General features: G+C 47.2%; 1 protein-coding gene and 1 long non-coding RNA gene across 2 annotated transcripts; one reads left to right on the forward strand and one right to left on the reverse strand.

Annotated features, from left to right (window-relative positions):
* Positions 1–357: 357 nt before the first annotated feature.
* On the reverse strand, positions 358–11,658 carry ATP5MF (ATP synthase membrane subunit f). Its single transcript, XM_047838537.1, has 4 exons — positions 11,514–11,658; positions 2,594–2,701; positions 1,244–1,360; positions 358–491 (listed from the first exon to the last, which is right to left on the reverse strand). Exons 1-4 carry the CDS (start codon positions 11,524–11,526, stop codon positions 463–465), a joined length of 267 nt encoding a protein of 88 aa, XP_047694493.1. The 5' UTR covers positions 11,527–11,658; the 3' UTR covers positions 358–462.
* A 5,096-nt stretch (positions 11,659–16,754) lies between these two features.
* LOC125154528 (uncharacterized) lies at positions 16,755–18,916 on the forward strand. Its single transcript, XR_007147821.1, has 2 exons — positions 16,755–17,464; positions 18,576–18,916. It is a non-coding gene; the product is annotated as an uncharacterized LOC125154528 (long non-coding RNA).
* Positions 18,917–20,135: the final 1,219 nt, after the last annotated feature.

The following is a 20,135-nucleotide window of genomic DNA, read 5'->3' on the forward strand; positions in this document are numbered from 1 at the left end:
CTCCCCTGAGTCCCACTGGACTTCCTACAGGTTCTGTGGCCTGAGAAATGCAGAAAGGTTGGGGAGGGGAAGGCATTCTTAAGAACTCCGGGCACCAGCTCCCCAGTTCCGTAGATGTAAAACCATCAGCCGACAAGAGGCCAGAAGTATGCAACATTCAAGGCAAAGAGCAGGGAAACCCCTCTGGGCACTTGACAGGCTTAACTAGATGACACCCCCACCTACAGTAAGCTGGGATGAGACCCCAAAGCAGTGGTAGGAAGCCCCCCGTGGATTCAAAGCGCTGGGCATTCCACAAGAACCCCAGCTCTTAGAGCTCTTAGAGGGCAGGGAAATGGCTCGACCAGGGAAGCAGTCTGAGTATCAGTCATCTTTTATTGGACATTAATTCTGAATTAGGATATGAAAGGATTCAAAGGTCACGGTCAGGAATGCCGAATGTGCCTCCATACTGGGCCCTCTTCAGTGGTACTTGCGTAGCCGCTCATGTTCTGAAGTTAGAAAGGCAAGGTGGTAAGTTTCAGGTAAGGTATAGTGAAAGCACAAGACGACAGGAGGGCTTGCGGCTAAATTCACATAAAAGCATCCTGAGAACTCCTTTCGGGAGACAACCCAGAACCTGCCTGCCAGCATCTGGGCAGAATCCACAGACCTGGAGGTACAAAGGCATCTCGAGCTAATCTGCTGCCTGGCCAGCCTCTTCCTTCCCAAAAGGAACATGCACTCAAAAGTCCCCAAGATTCTGGCCTTCAGAGCTAGCATCACCTGGATTTCACAGACTGGCAAGGGGCCAGACACTGTAAGAAACCGCCCATGAAACCCAGTCCGTGGCTGCCATTGGAGCTGTTTGGGCATCTCCCACCACAGGAGATCCTCTCTGGTCTTAGAACCAGGAAAAGCCACCCTCTTCCAGAGCACTGAACAGACCCTGGATTGTACCACTCAACCTGTTTCTCTCTTTGCGCTGGCTGCTGGGAAGATGAAGCTCCGCAGAGCCCTGCGATACCTTAGAGAACGCTTCCCAAGTGTTACTTTTATCCCAGCTTCATGTCACTTTTTCCTGTATTTTCTCTTTGCCACAACTTTCTCACTTAAAATAACATCCTACATTCTGTATTCTAACAAGTCCCTCCCAATCTTTCAATTGTCAGTAGAATGATGTACTTGTAAACCTGACCGCAAACCAATACCACCCTGATGACAAAAACCCCACTGAAGGGAAGGCAATCTGAGAGACACTCACTGAGTTCCTTGTAACACCGACAATAGTTGAAAACCACATAAGCTGCCAGCACCATAGAAATTCCAGCAACGCTCCCTTTCTTCACATTGACATACTTGTTGTAATACCGGTAGTAACCTGCAAACAGGAGAGGAGGGCACTTTTTGCTTTGCTGTGAATGAGGCACACACTGCAAAGTGGAAGCTGGCTTAAATTCAGGGATCCAGTCCTGCTGTGGCTCTTGAAGCCACTCACCCCCTAAGTTCACCGGCTGATAAAGGGAAGAGCACAAGTGCCCCATGGGTTTTGCCCCAGGAGCCCAGGACAAGACCCCACTAGGCAAGCCCACCTTGATTCTGCCCCTGTGCTCTCTGGCTCAGCCTGTTAGCCTTTGATCCTACCTCACCCTCACCTCCAGCCCTATGCGACCTTCTTACCCTAATTCTGACCCAAAATCCAACCCCAGTAAGGGCCACTTAGCTGTGGCCAGGTGGGTCAGCCTATCAGGGAAGAGGAAGGCTTTGTGCGATCATCTCTTTCCTGGGTACCCCCACCAGTGAGGAAAGTTTCTGCCCTCTGGGCTCATGGGTTAGTTGACAAAAAAGAATGAAGTCATCCTAGAAGGCCCTATTTTACAACTGTGAGGGAAGCTGTGAAGGAGCAGTACAGGGAGCTGTGGGCATGAACAGGCCACATTCACTCAGGCTAAGGAGTCAGGGACTGTCATAAACTAAGTATGGGGAAAAGGCAGAGTATTCTAATCTGGGTTCAGGAAAGGCCTCAGGGCAGAAGGAAACATGGCACACAAGAGCCAGCTTACAGGGTGGCCAGAACTGGAAAGAAAAATGGAAGGAAGGTTTCCCCACCCCACCCCCACCACACACACACCCAGGAAGCTGGAGACCACACAGGTCCCCGTGGGGTGATGTGGGTGTCTAATTCTTGGAATGAGGACACTGGTTCCACAGGACTGATTCTGATCATGCACAGCCCGGAAGCATAGATGATTTCAAACATTTGTCCTGGAAGTTTGTTGCCTGGCAGAGATACGAGCATTACATTACAGACCGATGGCTACCATTTCCTCTTTAAGGAAAATCTTCAAACTCAATTTCCTCTTTAAGGAAAATCTTACGATGTAAAAATGCTCACAGACATATTTAAGACAAAGGCAGTGGTACTGATTCCAAGCAGCAGAAAACATTTTCTTGGCTGAAATCTCTTAGAGCCAGACTCTGATAGGACCAGTCACGGAGATCCAGGGGCTAACCACTCATCTCTGTCCTCCTCTCCATAACTTATCAGGCTGAGCTCAGGGCAAAAAGAGACCTGGGCATTTGCTTTTGTTTACACATGTCCATAGGCTCTGACCTCTTTGAAATGCGCCAGCAATGCCTCTAGGGGTGAAATCTCGCATCAGTATCCAGCCTGGAAGCTCTCCTAGCTTCACATCCATGAGCTTCTTCTCTTTCACTGGTACTAAAAAGGAAGAGTAGAAAGACACACTGAAAAATCTCCAGTGAGACAAACAGCATCCTTCTATGTCACTTATTTCAACCATTCAATAAGATCACTACAGAGAGGCTGCACACAGGTAATATTATGAGTAAATATATTATACCATATTCATTTTAAGTCAGAGTCTGTATAAAGCGACAGCTGTATTAATGAACAAGATTCTGAAGAACAGTAACTATGTAAAAACAACCTATGGGCCATGAGGAAGAAAGTAAAGTGGAGGACCAAAAAACTGTTGCAAAACTAATATTTACATGTATCAGCTCACTGAATCTTCACAGCAGGTGGCTGATGCCTTTATTTTATAAGGGGTAGGGGAGACTGGCTCAGAGAAATTGGGTCAATTGGCCAAGGTCACACGGCATGCAGGGAGCGGAGGCAGTGCTCAACCTCAGGTCATCAAGACAATCCGATTTCTATTTCAAGCAACCAACCTGGGACCACAGATGTCAAATGACTTAATACAAACCACTCCAAATCATCCACTGGGCCCCAGAAAATATTCCAATGAGAGTCTGGGGACAGAGATGACAAGGGCTCCTGGTTGAGGCCATACTGTACTCATCTCAGCTTAAGAGTAAAATAGGAGGGGGACGGGGGAAGACCACAGTGGGGGAGAACCGGGAATGTTCAGATGCTCATAAGAAGGCAATGGTCCGGGGCGCCTGGGTGGCTCAGTCGGTTAAGAGTCGGACTTCGGCTCAGGTCATGATCTCGATTCATGAGTTTGAGCTCCGCGTCAGGCTCTGTGCTGACAGCTCAGAGCCTGGAGCCTGCCTCTGATTATGTGTCTCCCTCCCCTACTCATGCTCTCTCTCTCAAAGAATAAATAAACATTAAAAAAATTTTTTTTTAAAGTAAGGGAATGGTCTCCCTTTCCATCCTCCCCATAGAGATCAACTTTAAAAAGCTGCTGAGCAGGTATCCTCTTCAGGGTAAGGAGTCAAAGACTACTGTCCTTTCTTAAAGATGACTGACCAGAGAAGGAGCCAGTTAAATCACTCAAAGGTTTCTTCTCCATTTTGGGAATCCAAGGAAAGACTAAAGTTCCTTCAGGAGTCCACTAAGGGGAATCCCACAGACCTCAATATCTCCCAACATTTAACAAGGGCAAGGATTGTTGGGTCATAAACAGAAATACAAGGCTTAATGGCAGCTTCTAACTTGCTATAGGTCATCTGGAAAAGCAGACATTTGGCCCAGATGGACCAGATTGAGTGTTTGTCAATAAGCCACAGGTGACAAGTGGAGGCACAAGCCTATGACTTGCATACATAGCTTTAGGGTCATGGTTTAGACTGCCTGTCCCAAACAAACTGGCCCCAACCTTCCATCTAGACTCATCCAACAAATATGGAGCACCTACTGTATGTCAGGCAGCATGCTATGCACTGTGGGTACAGCACTGACTGCAGACAAGAGCCTTGCTCTCAGAAGCCAACATTCTATCGCCAGACAACCATTTCATCCATTCACCATACTTCAGTCAGACCCCTTTCTGCTTATTCACCTGAGGGCTTTGGTATGTGCAGTGCTCCCAAGCCACCACATGGCTATCTCAACTTAAATGCTATGTCCTAAAAGGCCTCCTTCCCCCCTCCTTATCTCAAGCACTAGCACTACCGTCCCATATAACCTCCGAGCTCCAGTTTCCTTGTCTATTAAATGGCTATTCCAAGCACTGAATGAGAATCTATGTAAAAGCATTTGGGGTGCCTGGGTTGCTCAGTCAATTAAGCATCTGACTTCAGCTCAGGTCATGATCTCACAGTTCGTGAGTTCGAGTCCCACATTGGGTGAGCTCATGCCCCACTTCAGGTGAGTCTTACTTTCTCTCTCTCTGCCCCTTACTTGCACCCTCTCTCTCTCTCTTTTAAAAAAAAAAAAAAAAAAAAAAAAAGCATTTCAAACAGTACTCAGAACTGTCAACTGTTAATATTATTGTTGAAATGTCATTAAGATCTACACTAGGGGCGCCTGGGTGGCTCAGTTGGTTAAGTGACCAACTTGGGCTCAGGTCATGATCTCGCAGTTAGTGAGTTTGAGCCCCATGTCAGGCTCTGAACTGACAGCTCAGAACCTGGAGCGTTTCAGATTCTGTGTCTCCCTCTCTGCCCCTCCCCTGCGGACTCTGTCTCTCTTTCCTTCAAAAATAAACATTCCAGGGGCGCCTGGGTGGCGCAGTCGGTTAAGCGTCCGACTTCAGCCAGGTCACGATCTCGCCGTCTGTGAGTTCGAGCCCCGCGTCGGGCTCTGGGCTGATGGCTCAGAGCCTGGAGCCTGTTTCCGACTCTGTGTCTCCCTCTCTCTCTGCCCCTCCCCCGTTCATGCTCTGTCTCTCTCTGTCCCAAAAATAAATAAACGTTGAAAAAAAAAAATTTAAAAAAAAAAATAAATAAATAAAAAAAATAAACATTCCAAAAAATTAAAAAAAAAAAAGACCTACACTAAGGTGAAACAAACAAAAGACAAAGGTAGAGAAAGAAATGGCATACAAACCAAACTTTAATACATTTTTGGGTTTGTTTTTTTTTTTTAATGCTTATTTTTGAGAAATAGGGAGGAGGGGCAGGAGAGATGCGCTGACAGCAAAGAGCCTGATGTGGGGCTCAAACCACAAACCGTGAGATCATGACCTGAGCTGAAGTCAGACTGAACTGAATGATCAACTCAGGCACCCCAAACTTTAGTACATTTTAAGCATAAAGAACTTCAGGGATTAATCACACCCTTTAGTTCTGTGCAGAGAACTGATTAGTTTGGCAGTATTTTTGAAATATGAGACAGTCTCAAATGAACCAAATCTCTGCTGGAGAGTTTAGTGTCTATGATGTTAACCCAACAGCAAACAATAATGTCATTCGAGAATGATTACCTTTCTCTGTCACCCTGTCCAAGCTATTCCTAGGTAAGTTTAATAGTACACATCTTACATGCCATTTCTGTCTTCACTTGGATCAGGAGGCTTTATTTAGTTCAAGGATAACTATACCACATTTCTTCTTAACATACTCCATACCTTTGCGACAGTCTCAAAGCCTTCTTGCATGCAGTGAGGAATACAAACATGTCATTCTAAAACCAACTGGCTTTAAATATGAATACATGGTGGGGAGTGCATGAGAAAGGTATAGATGGAACTAGAATGGCAGAATGTTGCTAACTGTTGACACTAGGTAATGAGTATAAAGCGTTCATTACATTATTGTTTCCTTTGTATTTGAAATCTTCCATAATAAAGTTTAAAAGTGCTTTTAAGGGGTGCCTGGATGGCTCAGCTGGTTGGTTAAGTGTCCAACTCTTGGTTTCGGCTTAGATCATGTTCTCACCGTCATGGGACTGAGCCCCGTGTGGAGTGCTGCACTGAACATGGAGCCTGCTTGGGATTCTCTCCCTTCCTCCCCCTCTGCCCCTCCCCATGGTCTCCCTCAAGAAAAAAAAAAAAAATTTATTTAAAAATAAAATTATAGGGGCGCCTGGGTGGCGCAGTCGGTTAAGCGTCCGACTTCAGCCAGGTCACAATCTCGCGGTCCGTGAGTTCGAGCCCCACGTCGGGCTCTGGGCTGATGGCTCAGAGCCTGGAGCCTGCTTCCGATTCTGTGTCTCCCTCTCTCTCTGCCCCTCCCCCCGTTCATGCTATGTCTCTCTCTGTCCCAAAAATAAATAAACGTTGAAAAAAAATTTTAAAAAAATAAATAAATAAATAAATAAAATTATAAAAAATACATTAAAAATATACATGATTTTAATAACAGGACCACGTTGGGGGAGATGTGCAAAAGAAACACTTTTTCCATTAAAGTTTTTTGTTGGGGCACCTGGGTGCCTCAGTCAGTTAAATGTCCAACTTTGGCTCAGGTCATGATTTCTCAGTTGAGTTCGAGCCCCGTATCGGGCTCTGTGCTGACAGCTCAGAGCCTGGAGCCTGCTTCAGATTCTGTGTCTCCCTCTCTCTCTGCCCCTTCCCCACTCACGTTCTCTCTCTTAAAAATAAATAAACACTAAAAAATTGAAAAAACAAAAAAGCTTGTTTTTTTGTTTGGTTTTGTTTTTGTTTTTTTGAGAGAGAGTGAGCAAATGCTGGAGAGGGGCAGAGACAGAGGGAGAGAGAATTCCAAGTGTCAGTACAGAGCCCGATAAAGGGCTCAATCTCAGGAACCATGAGATCATGACCTAAGCCAAAACCAAGGGTCAATATTTAACGGACTGAGCCACCCAGGCGCCCCAAGAAACACCGTATTTTAACTATGAAAACATACTCACATTGTGACCACATTCAGGGGCTGGCATGGTGCCTTGGCACATCACAGGAGAAAAGGCCAACAATTAAAAATTTATTTTTGTATATATTTAGACATATAGAGTGTTTCCTTAACAAAACCTAAACATTTATAAGCAAGGGGGTCGGGGGGGATGGGAATCACATTAGGCTTAAGGAAAGCCAAACACATCTCTGGGGACAGAGATGCACCATCTCTGCTGCATCTGGTGCACCAGATGCACCATCACAAAACTCCAGGAGATGAACAGATTCATCAGAGATGCATCTATACTTTTTCCAAGAATTTCTCTTAATGGAAGACAAAGACCTCAGTCTTTAGGCAGTCATACTGGAACCCTCCCCCAACACTTCTGCTGCACATCCCTCTGCACTCTACCAGTGGTGCAGTGACGAACAGAGTAGACTCAGGGGTCAAGTATTCTGGGTTTAGTGGCTCTTCACTTCTGTGTGCCCTTGGACCAGTTACTGCCCTCTGTGCCTCAGTTTCGTCCTTTGTAAGATAAGGTTAAGAATAGCATTTACCATAAGAAACTCTTAAAAACTGAGAACAAACTGAGGGTTGATGGGGGGTGGGAGGGAGGGGAGGGTGGGTGATGGGTATTGAGGAGGGCACCTTTTGGGATGAGCACTGGGTGTTGTATGGAAACCAATTTGACAATAAACTTCATATATTGAAAAAAAAAAAAAGAATAGCATTCACCTTGGTGCTTGGCTCTAGGTACTATGTAAATAGATTTTTTTTTTTTAATGTTCATTTATTTTTGAGAGAGAGAATGAGAGGGGTAGAGAGAAAGAATTCTAAGCAGGCTCTGTCCTGTCAGTGCAGAGCCCAACGCAAGGCTCCAACTGTGAGATCATGACATGAGCCATAATCAAGGGTCGGATGCTTTAACAGACTGAGCCACCCAGGTGCCCCTAGGTACTAAGTAAATGGAAATTATCTTTCTGCCTATGGGCTATGTGAAGGTGGAAACAACACCACACACAGTTCATGGTCATGGCAGACTTACAGTGAAGGTTAACAAAGGGGTACATGTTTTTGGGAGGGTAGGTGGCTACCTGGCCTGACTTTATGACTTCAAAGAAACATACTGGGGGCGCCTGGGTGGCTCAGTCATTTGAGCGGCCGACTTCGGCTCAGGTCATGATCTCACGGTCCATGAGTTCGAGCCCCGCGTCGGGCTCTGGGCTGACAGCTCAGAGCCTGGAGCCTGTTTCAGATTCTGTGTCTCCCTCTCTCTGACCCTCCCCCGTTCATGCTCTGTCTCTCTCTGTCTCAAAAATAAATAAACGTTAAAAAAAAAAAAAAAAAGAAAAAAAAAGAAGCATACTGTCCACCTACATGAAGAGGCATGAAAATGCTAAGTATCTTCTGAATGCTAAATCCAGCTCCAGGGGTTGGCCAGAGAGTAAAAATTTAAAGCCAGATAGAGCCTCTATAACACAGTTGCTGGATGTTTTGTTTTGTTTTGTTTTTATAAACCATTCTTGGGGCGCCTGGGTGACTCAGTCGGTTAAGTGTCCAACTCTTGATTTTGGCTCTGGTCATGATCTCACAGTTCTTGAGTTCGAAACCCACATTGGGCTCTGTGCTGACAGTGCAGAGCCTGCTTGGGATTCTCTCTCTCCCTCACTCTCAAAAAACAAATAAATAAACTAAACACACACACACACACACACACACACACACACACACACACACACGACATCATTCTTAGTCCACAGGCCATACAAAAACAGACCACAGGAAATCTAGCCCATTGGCCACAGTTTGCTGACCCAATTTCATCTATGCTGTTAATTCATATTTTCATCACTTTGTTAATAAACTAGTGGCTTTATGCTCTGGTGACAGACACCATCTAAATTTTTTTTTAACGTTTTATTTATTTTTTTTAATTTTTTTTTTTAACATTTATTTATTTTTGAGACAGGGAAAGACAGCATGAATGGGGGAGGGTCAGAGAGAGAGGGAGACACAGAATTTGAAACAGGCTGCAGGCTCTGAGCTGTCAGCACAGAGACCGATGCGAGGCTTGAACTCACGGACCACAAGATCATGACCTGAGCCAAAGTCAGATGCTTAACCGACTGAGCCACCCAGGCGCCCCGTTTTATTTATTTTTGAGACAGAGAGAGACAGAGCATGAACAGGGGAGGGTTAGCGAGAGGGAGACACAGAATCTGAAACAGGCTCCAGGCTCTGAGCTGTCAGCACAGAGCCCGACGCGGGGCTCGAAGTCACGGACCGCGAGATCATGACCTGAGCCGAACTCGGCCGCCCAACCGACTGAGCCACCCAGGCGCCCCTGACAGACACCATCTAAATGATCATCAGTACTTAGGAGACTTGGGCTTCAATTCCTTCACCTGTCGTGTTGTTGGATGGACCAGAAGTGACATGACCCCGTTCAGTGGTCACAGAGTGAAAGCTGAGATGACTAGCACTGGGCCAGGCAGTGTTTCAAGGACCTTACATGTACTAAATTGTTTAGTCCTTAGTCCACAGTGCTCATCACTCCACTCTACTCAAACAAGATGCCAAGTCTCAATGCTTCCTTTTCACATGTCATCCTGTTTTAAACAACACAACCACTGTTGATATTCTCATGCCTGTTTTTACAGATGGGAAAAACAGCATCATTCTCATCTGATCCCCTCTTCATTTCTCCATGCTGATATTAAGAATATAGAAACTGGGTAAGACACACATGGGTTCATCAACTCTGTTTCAGGCAGGCCACACCACATCTCTGACCATTATTTTCACCTTTAAAATTGGGGCACCTGGGTGGCTCAGTCAGCTGAGCAGGGAATTCTTTTTCTTTTTTTTTTTTTCAGTGTAAATTTTCACTCAGCTTTAATTACAATCGTAGATTTTAAATTCAAACAGGTGGCCAAAGGTGAAACATTCACAATAAGCTGATTACAAGTCTGGTTAACTGAAATCAAAGACTTCTCCATTAAAAATATGTACCTTCCTTTGCATTCCTGTATTTAAAATAGAAATAGATCTACAAAGTAATCTGCTTAACAGGTTAGGATTCTCTAGGGCAGTATGACATAAAAAGTAATGGCTTAAATCTTACAAATACATTAATCTGAATTTGATGCGGTTTCATAACCTGTTTACAGAAATAAAAAAATATTGTCTTGATTTGTAGGTTTTCTTCCCATGTCAGTTAAATGAAGAGCTTTTCCTTATCAATTTTTCACAAGTAAATCTGGTGGTATTAACCAGAAATGGGTTACATCGTAGGAAGGTCACAGCAAACTGGCCTCTTTCAATGGAAAGACAGCGACCCCCCATTTAAAAATTACGTTGCTAGCCAGTGACATTTGTAGGTCTGTTAGTATTCGTCAACTCCCAGGATGCTGGGTAAAATGGTCAGGTTCCAACCAAGTAATTTCCCAGCAAATATGCCCTCACGTATTTTCTAGTTTTCCTTTGTATCTGAACATCTCCAGGTAACAGCTCCGTTATGCCACTGACAGCCATTGTTCCGAAAACGACACAACGCCTCCCAAATCCAGACGTAAAAGCGAGCGGGGAATTCTTGATTTCAGCTCAGGTCATGATCGCTGTTTGTGGATGGAGCCCCAAGACTGGCTCTGTGCTGTCAGCACAGATCCTGCTTGGGATTCTCTCTCTCCCTCTCTTTCTTCTCCTCCCCCGTTCACGTGCGCTCTCTAAATAAACATATCTTTAATACAATGGGATCAACCTTCCAGAGACTTACTGACAAGGCTACTGTGAGGATCTACGGTTAAAAAATGGTTTCCATACCAAAAAAAAAAAAAAAAAAGTGAGTCAGTACGATGAGTGTAGATTTATACACACGTCACTGAAAAGCTTGCAGATCATAAGACCACACTTGCAATTAAAGCTCAGTTTACCACGAGGCCCCAGACACCTGGGTTTGCATCCTAGCTCAGCCCTCTCACTAGTTGTGACCTTGAACAAGCCACTTCACCTCTCTAAACCTACTCAACGCACATTCAACATATATGCATGCGTCCAACCTTACGTGGCGTCACGCACCATCCTGGGTGTTAGCTCCTCCGGGAGCTTAATTTGAGCTTCAGCTTTGGGAAGAAGGGCAGAAGCTGCGCGTAGGATTCAAATGCAAAGCGCCTGGGTGACGGCGGGGACAACTATAGCGATACTTCTGCGAGGGGGTGGGGTGGGAGCCGGAGGTGGTGCATTCCCAAATTTGCAAACGCGTCGCCCGGCTGCCCTCACCCTCCCCGCTGCAGCCGAGAGACATGGGCCCTTGGGCAGGCGGGCGGCGCGGCTGAGCGAGGGGAGAAGGGTCGAATGGTGCAGGACCCTGAGGAAAGGGTCCGGTGCGCCTCCGGTGAGGCCGCAGAGAAGGCCCCGAATGAAGGGCAGGCGGCTCCGCAGCCCCCTCCCCTCCCAGTGCGGCTCTGAGCCCCGGACCCCGGATCCTGCCCTCAATCTTGTAACCTTAACCGGGTACAGGTACTCACCGGGCGACGCCATCTTGGAGTCCTGGGTGTCCGCTGTACCGGGCCGCGCGAGGACTGCTGGGTAGGAAGCACGCGCCCTCGCGGGAGCGTGGAGCAAAGGTTCATGGGAAGCAGGTCGCGGCTGGTGCGGGGCTGGAGCTGCAAGTGTGCCATAGGGGGAAGGGCAAAGTCCCTGGAGGGCAAAGTCCGGGTATTCCGTCGTAGAAAGTGGGGAATGGGGTAGGGAGGTAGGTGGGTGGGGGGCGGGGTGGTGGTGGTGGTAGGGCTCAGCCTGGGCTTCCCATCATAGGAGGGAGGAGGCTGGAAGGGAGCCAGAAATGGGAAGTAAGGAGAAAAGAGCGTCCTGGCTTTCTTACTTTGTCGCCTTAAAATTGTTGTGGGAATTTACAGGGGCATATGAAGACCTTTCCTCCCAACTGTGTTGGGTGGGAGATAAGCTGGGACTCTCACAGAATTCCTAGTTACCAGAAAAGCTGGTGTCCAGGCTTGGACTCCATGTAGGTTTGATGCAAGCATAGCTTTATGTGTCCCAGCTCTGGGCTGGGCTCTGAAGACAGAAAAAAGCAAGACCTAGGGTTACACAACTCCAGCCCTTCTTTCTGTCTCTTCTTTTCCATGCACAATGATGTCTCACCACCATCTTGGTTGTTTTTGTTTTGTTTTGTTTTGTTTTTTTCTGGAAAGGCCACGATAACCATTACTGGTTAAGAAATTCTGACTTGGGCAAGATGCTTCAATTCCCTTAATCTCTCTTCCTTCTCTAAAGTAGGGGTGTACTTGGAGCAGCACTGGCAGGGGAGCTTCCTGCCTTTGTACACATGGGATTGCACAATTTTCCTCCCTATTCAAGAAAGAGCCCAAGTATGAAAAACAGAAGGATTTGTGGAAATACATACATACATACATACATACATACATACATAGGATTTGTGGTTATGTGAAAACAATGAGAAATAAAACCTGGGGTCACCACGCACAGATTTCCCCAAGACCCATGATTTCTAACCCTTAGCCATTGATCTTCAGAAGAAAACAGGGACAAGGAAGGGGTGAACCCCAGGATCCTGCTGTCCCTGGAGCATCATGTAAACCTCCTGGACTAGAGGCTCAATGCCAGGATCTGCACCTTGGGCAAGAGGGCTGTAATTTACTATTTTCCTAGGTCCATCAAGAAAATGGACTCCTCAGGGTACCTGGGCTCAGTTAGTTAAGCATTTGACTCTCGATTTCGGCTCAGGTCACAATCTCATGGTTGGTGAGTTTGAGTTCTGCATCGGGCTCTGTGCTGTCCCGTGTGCTCTCTCAAAAAAAAAAAAAAAGGGGGGAAAAGAAAATGGACTCCTCCCTGGGGCAGAGATCCATTTTCTTGACATTTGTCTCCTTATAGTTTAATTCATTTGGAATACCTTTTCTTTCCTTCCTCCTCTGAGAACAAAAACAAAAAACAAACAAACAAAAAACCCAGTGCTCTCTGAGGAGCCTTTGAATGGCATGTTCTTGTGTTGCCAGAAAATTTCTCCTTAAGTCCTGACAAGTTCAATAAGTTGTCACCAGCAGTGTGTGGGGGTGTGGGAGTAGGAGTCATCATACCCATTAAGATTTGTTCTAAAAGGATTTGCATTTCTGGGGGTGACATTGGGATTTGGTTTCCAGAGGGGATAGGGCAACTGTTAGACAAAAAGTTGTGGCCATTGCAGTTTTGGTGACCTTGAGAGACGTTTCCTTTCACCACCGATATACCAGGGAGAACCACCCTGTAACAGGGAGCTCCTTACAAGTTAACAAAGGCTATTGTGATAATTGTCTCATTCAACATGGTGCTGGGGGATAGGGTTCATTACCTTCACTTATCAAACAAGATTCCTTCTGATTCTTATTGGCAAGTACATCATGGTAGCATCAATCAGTTGTCAGCTTATTTTCCTGCTTCTTCCACTGTAAAAATTGAGCTCCTTAAATTAAAGCTCTGTTTCTGAACTCAAAGTGTGGCTGTCTCATTCAAGATGTTCAATAGGTGTTAAATTATTGTGAGATCAGAGAGGAACATGAGCAAAACAATAAATGAAAAAACCACAGAGACAGCAATTGAAGAAGTCACTATGCTCAATACATTAGAAGTACAAGGAGCATGTCGGCATGGCATCTCAGTGCACCAAAGGTGAATAAGGCCCCAAGCGCATTTCTAGTATAAGAAAAGGGGCTTTAAAAATCACAGAGTGGGAGGGGCTCCTGGGTGGCTCAGTCGGTGAGTGTCGGACCTCAGCTCAGGTCATGATCTCGCGGTCTGTAAGTTCGAGCCCCGCGTTGGGCTCTGTGCTGACAGCTCAGAGCCTGGAGCCTGCTTCAGATTCTGTGTCTCTCTCTTTCTGCCCCCCCCCCCCCCCGCTCATGCTCTGTCTCTCTCTCTGTCAAAAATAAATAAACATTAAAAAACATTTTTTTAAATCACAGAGTGGGAGACAAGCAAAGTTCTAATGGCAAGGAGGCACGAGGGGGTAGCGCAGAGGGGATACACCTGGTGCAAAGTTAGCCACCAGTAGTGAAGTGAGAGGAGTTGAAGAGTGAACAAAGAAATCCTGGAGGATCTGATATATATGCAAGTAAAGAGAAATAGAACAGGAGGATTGCAACAGGGGAGAGAGCAGGTTAAAAGAAACAATAGAACACAGAAAACAATAAATGAGAAGTTAATTTCAAAAGGCACAAAGCTTAGGGAGCCTGGGTGGCTGTCATTAAGCATCTAACTTTGGCTCAGGTCATGATCTCATGATCTCTTGGTGAGTTTGAGCCCCACCTTTTGGTGAGTTTCGAGCCCCGCTTCAGGTAAGCCCCGCTCCTCTCTCTCCTTCTCTGCTCCTTGTGGGATTTTTTTCTGCCCCTTGCTCACTGGCACCCTTTCTCTAAATAATAATAATAATAATAATAATAATAATGGCACAAAGATTAGAAATAAAGTTTATACCATAAATCATGAAGACAAAATGAGAGATGAGGGAAAATAAAAATAAATTAAACTATAAAAGGCGGTTGAGGGGCACCTGGGTGGCTCAGTGGTTAAATGTCCGACTTCGGCTCAGGTCATGATATCGCGGTTTGTGAGTTCAAGCCCATGTCGGGCTCTGTGCTGACGGCTCAGAGCCTGGAGCCTGCTTCGATTCTGTGTTTCCTCCTCTCTCTGCCCCTCCCATGCTCATGCTCTGTCTCTGTCTCTCAAAAATAAATGTTAAAAAAATTAAAAATAAAATAAAAGGCAGTTGAAAAAATTAAAAACGGGCATCAACAAAAATATAGCACATTATGAAGAGAATTCATAATTCACTGCTGTAGAAAACACAAAAAACTGAAAAGCAAGAAAAAAATGGTACAAAATGCCAAATTAAATGATGAAGGGATCAATGAAAGGAAAATGGGGAGGAAGGTGCGAATGTGTGTTAAAATGGAGAAATACACAGTCTTAGGAAGATTGCAATATAATAAAAAACAGAAGGGACTGTCTTAGTTTGAGTGGTTCTAACAGATAACCACAGACTGGGAAATTTAAACAACAGAAATTCGTTTCTCATAGTTCTGGAGACTGGAAGTTCAAGATGAGGTGCCTGCAGATTCACCTCTTAGTAAGGGCTCTCTTCCTGGTTTGCAGATGGCTGCCTTCTCATTATATCCTCATGTAGCAGAGAGCCTCCTTCTTGTGGTGCTAATCCTGTCCAGAGGGCTACACCCTCATGATTTAATTACCTCCCAAAGACCCCTTCTCCTAAATACCATCGCATTGGGGATTAGGGTTTCAACAAATGAATTTTTAGAAGACACAAACATGTAGTCCATAACAGGAATCTAAAGAAGTGATGTAAACAGAATTAAATGGTAATTTTCCTGAAGAATCTGTCCCTGCCACTTTCAGCATGTGGGCAGAGTGGACTTAGCTAAGCTAAATTTGCTGACCACAGCATGCTGGTGATTGGAATTGACAGACTGTCTGGGGCAGGAGTGTGTATGGTGGCGGTGGGTGGGGGGTGACTGTATTTAAGATTACAGGGACCTGGTGAACTAATCTCATTTTATCCTGAAATGTGATTGTCACGTCACCCACAAGGGCCCTGACACTTCCCAGGATGGGCACGAGCCCAAGTGTTTAGCATTCCCTTTCTTTTTCTTTCTCCTCCTTTTGCAGACCCAGAACCTCTGACCACAGTGCTCATTAGGGCTCTGATTTTTATTGTTGTTCAAAGGTTCTACCTACATTTTCATCTCTGGTTTGTGCCACATGCGGTAAGGACTTGTCAGGATTCAGTCTCCTCAAGGTCTGCCCAGCCCCTGCCCACCTGACCCCTCTGTTCTCTGGATTGGGAAGAGGTCTGCATCTTTTTTCAAAAGCTGCAAAAGCCTTGCTGTGAGGAATACCTGGCATCTGTTCCTTCTGATGCTCATTTTCACTCGTGTGTTCTGCAAACAGATCTTACTGCTGACAACACTTTCGTACAGTCACTTCAATTTCCTTTGTCGGCCAGAGTTTTCCAAGCTGTCTGAGATTTCCCATAACACTGGGGTCATTGTCTCACAATGTCCTTTGTTCCGGTGATGTGCTCTCCAACAGGATTGGAAGTTGGGTATTTCCTTCTGAAGCCAATGGGGCTCAGCCTGGTGTTTCCTTACTTTTTATTTTCTTTCTTTTTAATGTTTTTTTTTTTTATTTTACTTTTTGAGAGACAGAGTTGGGGGGGGGGGGGGGCATGGGGAGGGATACAGAGAGAGAGGGAGACACAGAATCCAAAGCAGGCTCCAGGCTCTGAGCTGTCAGCACAGAGCCGGAGGCTGGTTTGGAACCCACCAACACTGAGATCATGACCTGAGCCAAAGTCGGACAACGTAAGTTCAACCGACTGAGCCACCAAGGTGCCCCTCCCTACTTTTTCTTTGGCTTCCTCAAGGGTAGAAGAAGTAGATACGGTGAGAAGTGGGAACCTGAGTCTATGCCTGAGACTCAGGAGAGGAGCAGCGGGTCAGAACGGTCACCTCTGTAGAGTCAGCTTTAAAGGGCTCCAGGAAGGAAGGGACCAGCAGAAGGACAAAAGCTGGAGGGCCTCCACTGGGCGCCAAGACTGTGTCCAATACAGGTCCTGGCGACCGGGGCTTTTATCCCCACCCCTCCACCACCACCCCCCCGCCCCCTGCCCCCACACACCCCGCCAATCTTCAGCTGAGGCTCCGGGCACGTCACAATGGGACTTGGTGCTAGTCACCATCCCCACCTGACTCCCGCAGAGAAGTCATCCTCTGCCCGAAGAATAACAAGACTAGAGGGCCGATTTGCCCTTTCGGACTCTCCCGCGCTCCACCGGAATTCTCCATCTTTCCAGGCCTAATACCGGCGCTCCTCCTCCCCACCTTCTCCGCCAGGAAGGCAATGCGGGCACCTTTGCGCCCTGGGGAGACTGGAGGGGCCTCTCCATCCTGCCTCCGCCAGCCAGTGCACTGGCCTTCACCTTCCTTGGTCCTGGCGGTTTTCGTGCAGTGTCTCTAGTGGACCCTTCAAGATTTCAAGCCCGAGGAAGCCTGGCTGGCTCAGTCGGAGGAGTGTGCTACTCTTGATCTCCCGGGTCGTGAGTTAGAACCCTACGGTGGGTGTAGATATTACAAACAAATAAGCTTTAAAAAATTATTTTTTCAAGACGAGCCAGGTGCGGAGGCGACGTGCGGGCCTCCATCCTCAACAATGGGCGATTGGGGCCCACAGAAGACCGTCTGCTCCCTTCTCCGCCCCGCCTCTGGGGAAAGGGAGATCGGTAGGCCGCTACGCCTTGGGAGCGGCCTCTACCTCCTAGACTTCTGGGCGCCAGCGTCTGGGTTGAGAAGGGAAGTCGATGCGCAAAGTGGGAAGGGGGCTCCCAGACAGTCACTTCGATGTGGCGAACACCCGTGTTCAGGGCCGTATCACTCTCGCCCAGGCAGAGGTGGGCAGCTAACTTCTCTTTTACCCTCCCCTTCCCTGCGCCCAGGCCTCCCCACCTCCCCAGAGCAGAAGCCTGCGCTCCGCAGGTGGAAGCGCGCCCGGGGCCAGGCTCTGACCTCACCCCCAGCGGCGTCCGGCCCAACCCCCTGCTGGTCCCAGCCTCGCTCCACTCTTGGCGCCTCCAGCCGGAAAGCGTGGGGGCGTGGGGAGGAAGGCTGGGTAGAGTCCTGCAGGCGGATCGTGTGGACCCCTTCTTCTTCTTCTTCTTCTTCTTCTTCTTCTTCTGTTTTTTTTTTTTTGTTTGTTTTTTTGTTTTGTTTTGTTTTGTTTTGTTTTGCATCTAAACGGTTTCGTGAGTCCTTGAACCTTCTCTCCAAGGTTCATTTCAGGTTTTCTTTAGGGTGCTTGCAGACCATGGACGGTGTCTGGGGAGTATAACTGAGCCTTAAAACGGTGTTTACCTCCAAGTTGGACTGCTGGTCCCAAGCAACCGGAGTCGGGGATGACCCTGACCTTGCGTCTGGTTCTGTAACTCCCACCTTCCCGGGGTGGGCTTTCCTTGATGGGAGCTGAACCCCCACCAGTGGCGCAGGGACCCAATGCTGGGCGGGTGGTCCTTGATACTCTGCCGCTAAATTCGCCGGAGGAAATCCCCTTCCCTTTCACTGAGGTGATTGCCTTGAGCTCAGTGGGGGACACGTAAGGTCCAGGGTCTGATCCGAGATCGCATCTGCGAGGGGAGAGCCCGGGGCAGAGCGCTTGGCTTCTGGAGAGGCTCTGGAGCGGCTGGCGCGCGTGAATTGGAGAGCAGGGGCTGGCGAGCGGCGGAGACCGCTGTCGGGGGAGGCTCACCCGCACGAGGGAGGGAGCGATCGGTGGCACCTGCATCCCCTCCTTTTCCCCTCCCCCCATGCCCCCCACCTGGCACGCGTGGGGGATCAGGCACCGCAGACATCCAGAGCCTGGAAGGCCACAGAGAGAGGCCGGAGGGGAGCGCCGTGATGACACCCTCGGGTGGAGGGCCTAGGGGCACAAGCAATGATTTTCAGGTTATGAACGGGGCGGGGGTGGGGTGCAGTTTATTCCAGAGATACTTGTATTCCCCATGACAGGATCAGCTGCAAGTGCGTTCCCGTGCAGACACTACTGATACATTTTCAGAACCGAATGACCATGAAGGAAGACGAACCATGAGGGGAGAACCACGTCTTGACCTCAAAGCTCTGTGCTTTTCGTTGTGGGAAGTCTCAGGATTGTTCCTGACAGTTACACTTAAGAGCTCATTACAGATCATTGGGCCGAATTGGCACTGAGCCGCTATGTGGGAAATTGATGAAAATTTACATCTATAAAAGAGTGGACCATTTCACAATATATACATAGAGCAAATCATTCTATTGTTTATCTGAAACGAATACAGTGTTATATGTCAATAAAAAATAGTACATGTGCAGCAGGCGTCTAGCCTCTGACTCTTTTTTTTTATTTTTTCACATTTATTTCTGACAGACAGAGAGAGACAGAACACGAGCAGGGGAGGGGCAGAGAGAGAGGGAGACACAGAATCTGGAGCAGGCTCCAGCTCTGATCTGTCAGCACAGAGCCCAATATGGGGCTCAAACCCACGAGAACCGTGAGATCAGGACCTGAGCTGAAGTCAGATGCCTAACCAACTGAGCCACCCAGGCGCCCCTAGCCTCCAACTCTTGATCTCAGCTCAGATCTTGATCTCAGGTTCCCGAGTTCAAGCCCTGCCTTGGTCTCCATGCTGGGTGTGGAGCCTACTTAAAATAAAATAAAGCTTTAAAAAATCAATACATATGCAGGAAAAAAAAAAAAGAGTGAACCACCTGTTCTGCCATACTACTTGAACAAATACCTCCACTCTATTTTTTTAATGTTTGTTTATTTTTGAGAGCGAGAGACAGAGTGTGAGTAGGGGAGGGGCAGAGAGAGAGGGAGACACAGAATCTGAACCAGGCTATAGGCTCTGAGCTGTCAGCACAAAGCCCAACCCAGGGCTCAACACCAGGCTGGACTCCGGGCTCGAACCCATGAGATCATGACTAGAGCTGAAGTCAGCTCCTCAACTGACTGAGCCACCCAGACACCCCCAATACCTCCATTCTAAAACAAGGACTCCTTGGGGCACCTGGGTAGCTCAGTCGGTAAAGCCTCTGACTTTTGCTTTCAGCTGGGGTCATGGTCTCAAGATTGGTGAGATAGAGCCCATGGAGCCTCTTGGGATTCTCTCTCTCTCTCCCTCTCTGCCCCTCTCCTACTCACACACACTCTCTCAAAATAAATGAATAAACTTAAAAAAAATAATAAAAATAAAACAAGGCCTCCTCTTAGAGACAATCCCCATGGATGTAATGGAGGGGTTTGGAGTTTTCACTCCCAAGAGTGACCCAGGATAAATGACCCATCCAAGTTGTGAGGGGAACTTGTTCACCCTAGACTCTTCTAACTGGGCAATGACGGAAAAGCTGGAACTGTTCTTGCCGTTTCCTTAGATGAATCACTTTGGGCAATTTGCTTATCTTCTGTTTCTCCATTTCCTCTCCAGAGAAGTGGGACTCATAATAACAATGTCTACCACAGAGAGTATGTAAGAAGATTAACAATATACTTAGAAGGGGCGGGAGGCTTATAGCAAGCATTCCCCTTAA

This window comes from Prionailurus viverrinus, chromosome E3 (genome assembly GCF_022837055.1).
Source record: "Prionailurus viverrinus isolate Anna chromosome E3, UM_Priviv_1.0, whole genome shotgun sequence".
In the NCBI taxonomy this organism is placed as follows: Eukaryota; Metazoa; Chordata; class Mammalia; order Carnivora; family Felidae; genus Prionailurus; species Prionailurus viverrinus.

Coding starts and splice junctions, on each gene's coding strand:
- ATP5MF (XM_047838537.1), bottom strand. Junction 1,361..2,593: donor TGCTGGCGCATTTCAAAGAG/GTCAGAGCCTAT, acceptor TCCTGTTTGCAG/GTTACTACCGGTATTACAAC. Junction 492..1,243: donor TCGGTGTTACAAGGAACTCA/GTGAGTGTCTCT, acceptor TTCTAACTTCAG/AACATGAGCGGCTACGCAAG.